A 13,107-nucleotide genomic window follows, 5' to 3' on the forward strand; every position below is an offset into this window, starting at 1 on the left:
TTTCCTATACTCAATATCCGACCACTAATTCGAGATGAAGATTCAATTATATTACCTATGGCTGACAACAAGTTACCATAATGTGTTGTATCCACCAAAACAGCAGCAATTTCGGCGATCAGCACGGTCTTGTCACAAGTGTGATTGAATGCGATCTTCTATTTTGTGGTATGTTTCAGTCACAATCCGTATATCAGCAGCTTCATCTGTACTTGTGTAAGTCACGAGGACTTAAATTTGGGTTCTCCACCATCTGTAACCGGCTGGTTGTTGTATCGGCAGGCTGGCTGGGGAACTAGCATTTACACCAGCGGTACAGGATTCCATCCATCAGGAACAACAAGGCAGTTAAACCTTATATGTACAATCTTTATTGCATCCCGGAATGAGAATGATTATCATAGCTTTACATAGTCTTTATATACAGAATCATGAGTATAATGTGAGAACTAGGTGTCAGACAAGTTGTAGACATCAGGACGCACAAATAAACACCTAGTGACATGTTTGAGAGACATTAATTAATTATCGATGAGCACTGACTATAGCTAATTATCGTGAAAACATGTTGAGTAATGTCACATGTTGATTACGACCTTAAAGCACATATTGACACTATAGTCATAAGTTATATTATATTATCATTATTATTATTATTATTATTATTATTATTATTAATAATATGTAGTAGAGCTATGAAATGTTATGAACTGTTCGATATGACATTGTAGATCTATATGATTATGAAATATGCAAATTATATCAGGGTGACACTTTTCAAACACATTTGCAAGTCAGGTCCAAACGAAGTTCCACTGTTAGACAAAGAGTTGACCATATAATGCAAGTTGAAGGTATTACAGAGATTTAAGGCAAAACGGAGCAGTTAGCATCCCTTTAAGTTTGAAAATTAGAGGGAAAAAGGTCCCGAGGCTCGAAATATTGTAAGCTCGATCAACAAAATCGTTGTCGATATGGATTGATATTGCCTGACATACAATTAGAGGGGTTGAGAAACGAAGGTATCATTTTAGCCATCGGTGCATGTTTATACTCAAAGTTATACTTACCATGCCCATACAGTCTGCTCTCGGTACAATCGCCAAGAACCCATGACATAGGCCAATGACCATGCAGTCCATGGGGTACAAGCTTCACATCCACCTGTTAACACAGTTATTTGAAGCTGTTCACAGACTGAACCATAGGCCAACTGCTAACTGTACCCTTAGGCCCTGGAGCTAGTCAAACGATCGACCAAGTGGGACAGAATGAATATTTACCAGCAGTCTCATTAGAATTCTTACATGATATCTTAAAGATTGATTATGGGAATCTTAGACTTGAAAAATGTTTGATAGATCAAGGAGAATGATACAAAACAACTACGATGAGGGTGTAGGCCGGTTACTGACGAGAAGTTACCTAATCGTTGGTGGTTAAAGCTTTTATAATCGGATGGGATATTTGTAAAAATATCCGAATGTGAAACTAATGTGGCTACAGTCGAAATTAAAACTAGATAATGACGAAATTAAGTTACCGACTTAAAGGTTTTAATGGTTTCACAAAAGGAATTTTTTATAGTAAAAGTTATCGTGAATAATATTTCTTCTGCTAATTCAAGACTTTTTTGATATAACAAGCGTGTGGATTGTAGCCTACGCGCGACCCGCTCTGTAACGCGCATTATCTCTTACTGATACATACACGGTGATTGCCGCGTATATAAGGCGATATTGCCTCCGGGACTGTAACTAATGTTATCGACGCGCGCTCTCATCGCTGTGCCACAGTCTAGATACACATAATCGGGCTCTAAAAACAGATCGCTGACACAAAAGTCCAAAAAAATAAATCATTTCACGATAAATCATTTTACTAGTAATAGTAACATAGTTTTCAGCGTTGCTCGACGTACGAGTATCGATTCAATAGCATCTAATGTTGAATCGATGTAGCACGTGTACTCGCCGAGTCCATATCACCAATGCGTAAACATTCAATTAATCCGCTGACACACACACCAAGAAAATACGGAAATTTCGGGCAATAAACAACAATACGGAAATATACAACAAAATCATGGAATAGGCCTATATTAAGTGCTATTTCAACTAGGGGTCCAGGGACACCATGCCCACTTGGGAAATGGTTTCAAATGCTCAACAATCTAACAATTTCAATATTCAACGCCCCCTGGTGACCATTTACAAAAACCAACGACCTTGAAACTCACCAAAATCATAGAACATGTCAGCAGCTACGATTTTGTAATTGATTGTGAAAATATGCCTCGTTACCAATTTAATATGGAAATACTAAATCATTCTACTATTCAACGCCCCCTGGTGACCATATTCAAAACCCAATGACCTCGAAACTCACCACAATCATAGAACATGTCATGAACTACAACTTTGCAATTGATCATGGTAACAAAATATGCCTAGGTACCAATATAATAAGGAAATACTAAGTTATTCTACTATTCAACGCCCCCTGGTGACAATATAGAAAAACTAATGTCCTTAAAACTCACAACAATCATAGATGATGTCATGAGCTACAACTTTCCAATTGATTGTGGTTACAAAATATGCATAGGTACGAATATAATAAAGAAATGCTAAGATATTGTATTATTCAACGCCCCCTGGTGGCCATATACGAAATCCAATAACCTTGAAACTCACCACAATCATAGAACACGTTATGAGCTACCACTTTCTAATTGATTGTGGTAGCAAAATACGCTTAGGTATCAATATAATGTGGAAAAACTTTTTCCCACTTACGAATGAGTACTGGTGACACCAAGATGGCCGCCAAATACGTCATAATTGGCTGATGAAAAATACCTGTCTGAGGAATAAAACATCCCTTTCCAAAGAATACCCATCACAAATTGCAATTAGTTTGGTAAACCAGTAGGAAGCTACAGGACTCAGAATTCGGGCAAAAATTAACATTTTTGGGCACTAAAAAGGTCATAGGACGGCCATCTTGAGTCCAACCGACCCAATTTTTGTTTCGTTGATGGGCCCTGGGGGGATTCATATATATCCGAAAGATCAAGGTAATTGATCGAAGCGTCTTCAAACTTTCCTCTAAAAAAGTTCAAAAATGTGTAAAAAGTGCTGATTTTGGCAAATAACAATGGCTGCCAGTCAGCCATCTTGATTCTGACAGGGCCAGTTTTTGGGCTGAAGATGTGTCTAGGGTAGATACACGTGTAACCCAAATATCAAGGCGTTACCTTGAAGCGTCTTCAAAACTTCCCAAAATAACTGGATTCCGTCTACGGACGGACGGACGCTACGACGGACGGACGACGGACGAAAAGTGAACGCAATAGCCCGCTGGGACTAAAGTCCCAGGTGGGTTAAAAATGTATGCGAGGCACTTTTTTAAGCGCGGACTAATACAGTTTTACTTCTAGACAGGGGTTGCGCTACTTTAGCGTTTCAATATTTTTATTTCGGCAATATTTAATTAACCAAATTCACCATATATGAACTCAACCTTCTATGTTTCATATTTAAGCGACTGTGAAAGTTCCAGACGCGTACGTGGCGTTTAACGGACGCAATCGTTTGACGTGACAGATTTCACGATAACAATAGGACGACGTGCACTACGTACCGTCGTCCTAAAAATCAAATGAGAGTATTTATTGTGAATTAGAACATCTAAAAACGGAATTTGGTCTTTTTGTTCCCATTCAAAAGTGAATTTCAAAGATGGATATTGAGAGTTGATGAAGTCAAGAAAAGAGTTAAGATCAAAATCAAAAGAAACTAAGCACAGAATGTCATCAACATAACCCCAAAGTTTGGTTTAGAGCCAGTGTTATTTGGAAGAATTTCGGATTCAAAATGTTCAAGGAAAAGATTAAATGGGGGATAATGGGTTACCCTTAGCAAAACCGTAAATTTGTTCGTAGAATTTGTCTTGGAATTGGAAGTATAGATTGGTTGTTCAGAGCTCCAAAAGTTTAAGTAAGCAATCTACTGGAATCGGGAGATCAAGATTGGAGTCCCGGAGCTTTCTTCTTAACAAATTGAGAGTTGGTTCCAATGGTATATTTGTAAAATTGTTATCTGTAATTTGGAAATTACAGATCTACAATTTTGCATTTGGATGTGGTTACCAAATATGTCTAGGTATCAACACAACATGAAAATACTTAGTTATTCAGCTTCCTAGGAATTGGAGAATGGATAACGTTTGAATGGATAATTTGCATGAATACTTAGTTGAGCAGTGAAAAAGCCTTTCATCTGGAAACCATGTCATTTAAATTCACACCATCTGCATAGTAATACGCTCAGCCTACGGCTGGCTTAAAAATTACCTGCTTTGTCCATCATCTTTGCCAGTAATTTCGAAACAATACAACCCCTTTTTCTCATCTTGCTCTGTTTACAGTAAGGAAGGTATGGCACAACTCCGATGATCTTATTTGAACAAGATGTCTTGCAAGCATAAGCCAAAATCAACATTTCCATGATGTCATTATTAACATTCCTGAAAAAATACAATTCAATTCATCCAACCAACCCATATTGAGAGTCACAATGATGACTGTTCTGAATGCTAAAACTACTGACTTTGTTCCTGTTTGTATGATGTAGACATCCTTGGCTCTTAAAGATTCACCAATTTCAACAGTAGTTTCTGAAATTACAAAATATAATTGAAACTGAATTCAAACTAAAAATAGAACAAGAGGTCCATGGACCTTGAGATTTCGTTGAGATAATCGGAAGTTCCAGTTTGGGAAAAGTAAGTCCCACCTCGCCGGGCAGGATGGGTCAATGTAGCTAGATGTGAGGAGAGAATCCCACAATGATAATAAAAAGTCCGAAAATGAAACTTCGAGATAGTAGTTTATTTCAACGTTTCGACTATATCCTAATAGTCATCTTCAGGAATAATGAATACTATTAGGATATAGTCGAAACGTTGAAATAAACTACTATCTCGAAGTTTCATTTTCGGACTTTTTATTATCATTGTGGGATTCTCTCCTCATCGCGTCAACACGGATATAGTGTTCTACCAATCGTAGCTAGATGTATCAATTACAATTACAACAAATATACATGTCACCAATTGTGCTGAAATGTAATTAAGAATTCAATAATGTCTTAATTTTGAAAGTAATGCTTGCTTTCTGGGCTTATTTTCTCAAAGATCTGCATGAGCTGAAAGTATACGCTAGTAATTCATTTGGGGGTTTATGTTTGATGCTCTATCCAACCACTCCAGTTTCAAACTGCACATGACTGAATACCCCTTTAAAGCAGATGAATAACAGCCACAGCCATTCCCTTCATTTTCAATAACATGGGGCGGCTGCTTCAGCATACACCTGATCGTGGTTAAATCAGTATCCAGACTGACAGTCAACAATACGAACGAGGCTGTGCAGAAAACCTGTTATCGCTGCTTTGCAACTATAATATTTGTTTATTACAATACTTTAATTTCAAAATAAGGATAGGAAAAAGAGTAAACAATGAGTGTGTTTGGCTTGTGTCTTTTAATTTTTCCCGTAAATATTTCTTTTTCTGGCCACCGTCTGCCTTGACATGACTTTTTCAAGTTCATGCAACTGCCACCAGGGGACCATATTTTCGGTATGCTCAAAGCTATTTTGAATAGACTTGGTACAACAGTACTGTTTACGTGGTACCCCTTATGGACCCACATATCTAGCACAATGTTGACCCAGCGCTTCTTGGAAATGGTCATACATTATGAACTGATAAGAATTATTCCAATCCTATGAAATCTTTGTACGCTTTCCAGTGCGACATATGAACCAGTTAGGCAGAAACCTGTTATCGCTGCTATGCAGCTGTATTTAGGGATTATAATCGGAATGTGACTGCCTTGTTGGCAAAATCATTTTGACAGCTCAGCTACCACTAGCGCCATCGATTGAACATAAATTGAAGGTTTTGCAGGCCTTTAGAGCCAATATATCATATTTTGGCGATGCTTATTTGATGACTTTAAATAATGAATAATGAAACTAGGGGTCCAGGGACACCATGCCCACTTGGGAAGTGGTTCAACGCCCCCTGGTGACCATATACAAAAACCAATGACCTTGAAACTCACCACAATCATAGAACATGTCAGCAGCTACGATTTTGTAATTGATTGTGATAACAAAGTATGCCTCGTTACCAATTTAATACGGAAATACTAAGTTATTCTACTATTCAATGCCTCCTGGTGACCATATTCAAAACCCAATGACCTCAAAACTCACCACAATCATAGAACATGTCATGACCTACAACTTTGCAATTGATCATGGTAACAAAATATGCCTAGGTACCAATATAATAAGGAAACACTAAGTTATTCTACTATTCAACGCCCCCTGGTGACAATATAGAAAAACTAATGTCCTTAAAACTCGCAACAATCATAGATGATGTCATGAGCTACAACTTTCCAATTGATTGTGGTTACAAAATATGCATAGGTACGAATATAATAAAGAAATGCGAAGATATTGTATTATTCAACGCCCCTGGTGGCCATATACGAAATCCAATTACCTTGAAACTCACCACAATCATAGAACACATTATGAGCTACAACTTTCTAATTGATTGTGGTATCAAAATATGCTTAGGTATCAAGATAATGTGGAAAAACTTTTTCCCACTTACAAATGAGTACTGGTGACACCAAGATGGCCGCCAATTGCGTCATAATTGGCTGATGAAAAATACCTGTCTCAGGTATAAAACATCCCTTTTCAAAGAATACCCATCACAAATTGCAATACCAGTAGGAAGCTACAGGACTCAGAATTCGGGCCAAAATTAACATTTTTGGGCACTAAAAAGGTCATAGGACGGCCATCTTGAATCCGATCGACCTAACTTTTGTTATGCTGATGGGCTCTGAGGGGATTCACATATATCCGAAAGATCAAGGTAATTGATCAAAGCGTCTTCAAAATTTCCCTCAAAAAGTTCAAAAATGTGTAAAAGTGCTGATTTTGGCGATCAACAATGGCTGCCAGTCGGCCATCTTGATTCTGTGTAACCCAAATATCAAGACGTTACCTTGAAGCGTCGTCAAAACTTCCCAAAATAACTGGATTCCGTCTACGGACGGACGCTACGGACGGACGGACGCACCGACGGACGAACGGACGCTACGAACGGACGCTACGACGGACGAAAAGTGAACGCAATAGCCCGCTGGGACTTAAGTCCCAAGTGGGCTAAAAACCCTCATGAACTTGACATTTGAGGTGACGGTAAACTGATACCTTAATTCCAAGGCCAAAGAAATAACAAGGTGCCCATGGGCACTGTTAGATTCAGCGCAGAAGTTAGTGAATTGAAGGAGTTAATCATATCCACCATACTAGATAGACCATACATTGGTTAAGTAAGGTGCTCTATCAGTTTTATACTTGATATAAAAGGAGATGCATGTTATAAAAGTATTATGTAATTAGATTTTGAATGACAAACAGTTGTTTATAAAAGGAAGAGAAGGTAAATACGTAACACATTTAGGCCTAATCAGGGATCATAATCGGCAGTCAAAAAAATATCGGAAATAAAGTTACAAATTTTGAGGATTGAATTGTGTTCTCATAACACTGCAGTCAGTAGAACTCAGATATAGACAGTGTATCGATTTTCCATGGATCACGTTGTTTTAGAATACTATGTTGTACTATTTATAGCCGCAGTAGGCTATTGTGCGATATACCGGAGATCGACAAAACAATACTCCAAGACGCTTTTACGGCCTGATTGAATTGTCGATGTCCATGACAAGACCGACCCACAACCTACCCCTTCACCCAATTATCTCAACGGATCAACACAGATCTCAGAACCTGACCAGACAAAGAAGAAAAATATCGGATTTCCGATAAAAATCGGAAGATTATAATCCCTGCTAATAGATTTTGAAATGAAATGAAATACATATATAATCATTATAAATTATATAAGCCTGCTAACAAATTATAAGGTTTCGTTAAATCAAAAGCATCTCAGATGTCATATTTATATTTTTGTTGCTGAAGTAGAAATCATATCTAGCTGTATCGGGAGATGAGAAAGTATTCTAAGTTCCATACAAACTCAGTAAGATTTTCAGGATTCAAAGCAAAGACCTAAGGCTAAAAAATGATACCTTGTCTCTCCACTCATTGCTGAGCTGAAAGTTGACACAGCTGGCCACCTATCTACCCTTACTTTTTTAAACCATGATCAATGATATTTTACTGTAACAGACCCGGCAGTTTTAGAAATGAACCGATCAACATTTTACAACTACAAAGAATCTTTCTGTGTCGGGTTAGTAACAAGTTCGACATTCCAATCTCTATCTATTCTCAAACTATAGATCAGTTTCGACATTAGCAATATGTACGTGTGAGCGATATTGATTCACCGGACAGAAGCGACAGTCCCCGTAGTGTCATTAAAACAGCATTACCCAACTTCGCTTATCTGAGTTAGTCGTCTAGGCCTATAGTCGAACTATAAACTTTGATACTACTAATTCTCTTAAGGAAAATCGTTTTATATGAAACTATTGATTCGTGGTTGGAAACTACTGACATATAAATTATTCATAGACACTAATGACTAGTCTCTTGTGGTGAGTTTACCGCATACCCGCACAGGGTTGGAACTTTTCACAGGATAACAAACAACAAGTAAAGTACTTGTGACCTAAACATGATTTCTTTTTCAATTTGTGTGTCATTACGGGCTTTTTTCTATCTGATTATCAGTTCTATATGATACTGCGTTATGGCACTACATCCATGGGAGTAGAGCTACTACGGGTGTTGTTAGGTGAACGACAGGATTTTTACTAGATACATTGTCTATATGGTCACTGACCACAAAAATATACAAGTGCCCCAAGGGGCACTATGGCCGGCCTGTCAGCTTTTCATAAAATGGCATGTGATGCATTCTGTGGGTTTTATTTGTCAAAATACACCTCAGTCCCGGCTCACAGTCAATACCTATAATTTACACAATACAATCATGTTTCATATGTAGCACAGACAGCGACTGGAACTGGCAGGAACAAATACCTCAGATAAATCTTTTCCCTTCGTCTGATTGATTTGAATGTGGAATAGCATTGAATTTCTGAAATTGCTCGATAAAACAAAATTGAATTGGATATGGTGTTTTATATGTTCAGTTAAGTAAAATTGAATTGGATTTGATATTTTTTTGCAGAATAAAGTTTGATTGAATTTACAGTTTGAACACATGGCTAGTTAGCATATCAAGGTCAGCCATCTGATTTGAGAAAAATTCTACTTCATTCATCCTCCCCGGCAGGGATTCGAACCTGATGGCATCGAGATTGCCATGGTACGAAACCCTGCCACACTAGACCCAGTGCGCGGCTACACGCGCAGCTTAGATGATGTCATTATTAGCCAATCATATATCCCATTTTATTTCAGCCCGGGTTTTCCCATTTATAGTTCTTCCTTGAAATATTACCTCAACGATTATACAACAAGCAATCTGATTGGTGCCGTAAGTTTTCTTGCGGCAAAACTGCGCATGTACCTGCGCACCCGGTCTAGTGTGGCAGGGGTTCGTGCCCTGGCTGAGTGAGCGATGCCATCAGGTTCGAATCCCTGCCGAGGGAGGATGTACTTCATAGGATTTGGAGAATAGGTAATGCTTTAATGAATGATTTGCATGAATATATGCTCAGTTGCACAGTCAAAGAGCCTTTGCTGGAAACCATGAAATTTATATTCGCTCCATTCGTATGGTAATAGGCTCAGCATGTGTTTAGAGTTATCAAATAACAAGATTATTGGTTAAAATATCAGTTAATATTTTACTCAAAAAACCTTTTTTTATCTCCAAATGAGGACTGGAGACACTAAGCTGGTGGCCAATTGACTGATCAAAAACTTGTCTAACATGTTAAACAGAAATTTCACTGAAATATAGCAAACATTAGGAAGCTACTTGGAATTCAAGCAAAAATTACATTTTTGGGCACAAATAAGGTCACAGGACAGCCTTCCTGTGTCCGATCAACCTAATTTTCCAAAGACTGATGGCATATTCAAGATCAAGATAATTGATTGAAGTTTCTTCCAAGTTGCCTTGAAAACTTCAACAAAGGGCCTAGGGTCTGATAGGATCAACTGAGTAAATTTTACTTTTGAGCAAAACAATTGATTTGTTCATGGATTTGCTAATAATGTATAAACAGCTAATAAAGATGAAATCATAGTGCACTGTGTAGTAAGCATGTTCAACTTTGATGATAAACATGGTAATGGGTTAGCCCTATGACTAACCCGCACATGGCAGAACAATCAATACTATTTTCATTTTAATAAGGACGTCACTAGGCATCATCAAGAAACAAGGTCAAGTATTGATTAGAAGAATGGGGAAAATTCACTGAAATTTTGCACTCTTTCTCTCGGTACTTCCAAACGGCTTAGACCTGATGGACGAAACTTGCCATATCAATTGCAACATCTATTTCACTCCTGCTGACAAAATGTCAGCTGTGTTTATTCATTGGTTACTATTTGTGCCACCAAGAACAAACGGAAAGTTACTCTCAGGACCATTCTATAAGGATTAACAGTTGATCCTAAAACTGTGTATAACACTGTGGATATTTATTCAATGTCGCCTAAATAAACATAGTATCTTTATGTTTAGTTTACGAGTTCAATTTGTGTTAGTGCCATTTTCATATATGCTGAAAAATGAATTTCATTTTTCTGCCCAATGATTCAGCCTAGGCTACTTGTATTGTCAAACCTCATTATGTGATCCTGTTAAAGAGATGAAACTAGCTAATTCTGATGTTTTCCATCATGTCCCAGCTAAGACATTTATATCAATCAAGATTTGGAAACAAAAACCCATTTAATACAACAATTTCGGCACTTTCGCCTACACAAGATTCGCACTGTAAGCAGCCTGCAGGATCGAACCCACTTGTCACTCAGCACTGATCGCGGAGCTACCGAGGCCGCAAGATTCAATTCCAAAAAACTACAGCAGCGGCCAATAACTATCGCAATATTGGAATTTACGACAAACAACGTGTAAACTAAATCACTTTTGTGGTGTTCAATGCATGGAAATGATAATAGAAGTTATTTTCCCTGGCGTGCATTACAAAGCCAATCTATCTGCCGAGTGCGTAAGGGGCTGCTACCGCCTCGTGAGTGCGCAGGAGACGGGCAGGGCATCTTAAAGTGAAAACTTCTCTTAGAATATAGCCGAACCGATGGAATTTTACAATAAACTATCAGTCAACTGATGGATTGTTGATACAACATGGTTGTTCTCGATGTACTTAACAATGATATTTTCCTCTAATAAACAACTGAATAGAATAATCTATTTTCATTGGTGATATCGTATCATGCTGGGTGGTACTGTTTACCGTTTGATGTTTCCTGCCATCGTGAAATGGTTTTAACTTAAGTAAAGGCGTTCCTGCGCGATCACATAACTTACCTATAGCGGTCTCAGTCATGAGAAGGCCAACCGTTCCACTGCTCTAGAAATACATATTCTGCCGCAGAGAAATTTATCCCAATTAATCTCATTGCTTCTGATAGGAGGAATAACAGTGATATTTAAACACAATGATATTTATATACCGGGGGAACATAAACTTATGTTTTTCTATTCAAAAGTGGCCATTCCCGATCCTTTACTGCCGATGTCAATGCGGACATATCACTACGCGATTGCTTAACCCCCCTCTCATCTGCCACATAACTAATGAGAAAAAAATACGATAGAATAACTGTTTTGACCATTAAATTATAAATCTTGTGAGGCTATCTTGTAGGGAATAATAGAAACATTATTTTGAGTCATTTTCAGCTGTTTCTAATGTTTTACATGAACGTAATTACAATTTGAAGTTACTATGAAAATAAGAAGTCAGCGCTTTTTTTCGACTACGACTTTCAATCCATTTTACTAGCATTGGCTTGAAGTCATAGACGTCAGCCAATGCTAATATCAAAATCATGTTAAGTACATAAATAGCAAACTATATAATGTAAAATAAGACATTTCATCTAGACTCTTCACAACCCATTTAAGGAGAAATGGTAAGGGTGCTATAGGCCTACGTGTAAGAAGTGCCCTTTTTGGCAAAAAATCTATGGCTGCCAGTTGGCCATCTTAATTCTGAATGGTCAGGTTTATGAGGGCTGCAGATGTATCTAGCGTAGATGCATAGCATACAACAAATATCATGCCTTGAAGTGTCTCCAAAACTTCGCCAAAATAACTGAATTCCATCTACGCAGGAACGAATGAACAAATGGTCAGACAAAAAGTGAATGCAATAGCCCACCCATCTTCACTTGTCAAGGGATTCGAACCCACTAAGCTAAAGTCATTCCCTGAACCCCTTGACCTAACGACTCATTGGAGTCATTAGTAGCGACCAGAATCCGGGGAATCACAGCACTTGTAACAAACGAAATATTAGGCTTTCGTTCGAATTCCCGTTAAATGGACCAATCAGCGAATGTTCCGCCAAAAAAGGAAGTATTTTGCAAATCTATATATGACGTCATGCGCAACAGCGCCAGTAATGAAATCATGCGCCGTGAGGCCAGGGGGCTGGTGGAAGCGAGTTTGGGGAGCAACCAGACCCCTGGCAAGCGAGGATATAGCCCACCAGGACAAAGGACCCAAATGGGTAAACATAAATTAGCTTTTGAACAAATTTCAAATTAATTAGTTTTCTTTAATCTGGATTGAATTAATATTTCAAAATTTGTGTCATTATTCCCATCTGAATCACTATCACCATATAAGATATCCAGGAAGAAAGACACTCTAAATATTTGGATGGATATATGAAAGCTGTGGGTACTGGAGTGTGTAATGGGTAGTGTAGTGTGATCTGTGTGAATTTGTGGCCAGCACACAGATCACATTGTTCATTGGGGTTTGGTCCAGGACTCGCAAGATTTTCAACAACACGGAAGTAACGTGTAATAAATGATGACTTGAATTGCATGACTACCTACCACCCCTCATTATTGTTGGAAAACTA

The 13,107-nt window shown here is 38.1% G+C and overlaps 1 protein-coding gene across 4 annotated transcripts in view; it reads right to left on the reverse strand.

The window, feature by feature from the left end:
- LOC141903166 (phosphoribosyl pyrophosphate synthase-associated protein 1-like) overlaps nucleotides 1-13,107 on the reverse strand; it is a 104,379-nt gene that overhangs the window by 68,853 nt on the left and 22,419 nt on the right. For all 4 annotated transcript variants that reach the window (XM_074791191.1, XM_074791189.1, XM_074791190.1 and 1 more), the window contains exons 3-4: nucleotides 4,614-4,680; nucleotides 4,358-4,530 (exon numbers count right to left, since the gene is read on the reverse strand). In XM_074791191.1, the coding sequence (XP_074647292.1) occupies nucleotides 4,358-4,530; nucleotides 4,614-4,680 (240 nt within the window). The remainder of the gene's footprint in view (nucleotides 1-4,357; nucleotides 4,531-4,613; nucleotides 4,681-13,107) is intronic.

Source organism: Tubulanus polymorphus, chromosome 4 (genome assembly GCF_964204645.1).
Source record: "Tubulanus polymorphus chromosome 4, tnTubPoly1.2, whole genome shotgun sequence".
Classification (NCBI taxonomy): Eukaryota; Metazoa; Nemertea; class Palaeonemertea; order Tubulaniformes; family Tubulanidae; genus Tubulanus; species Tubulanus polymorphus.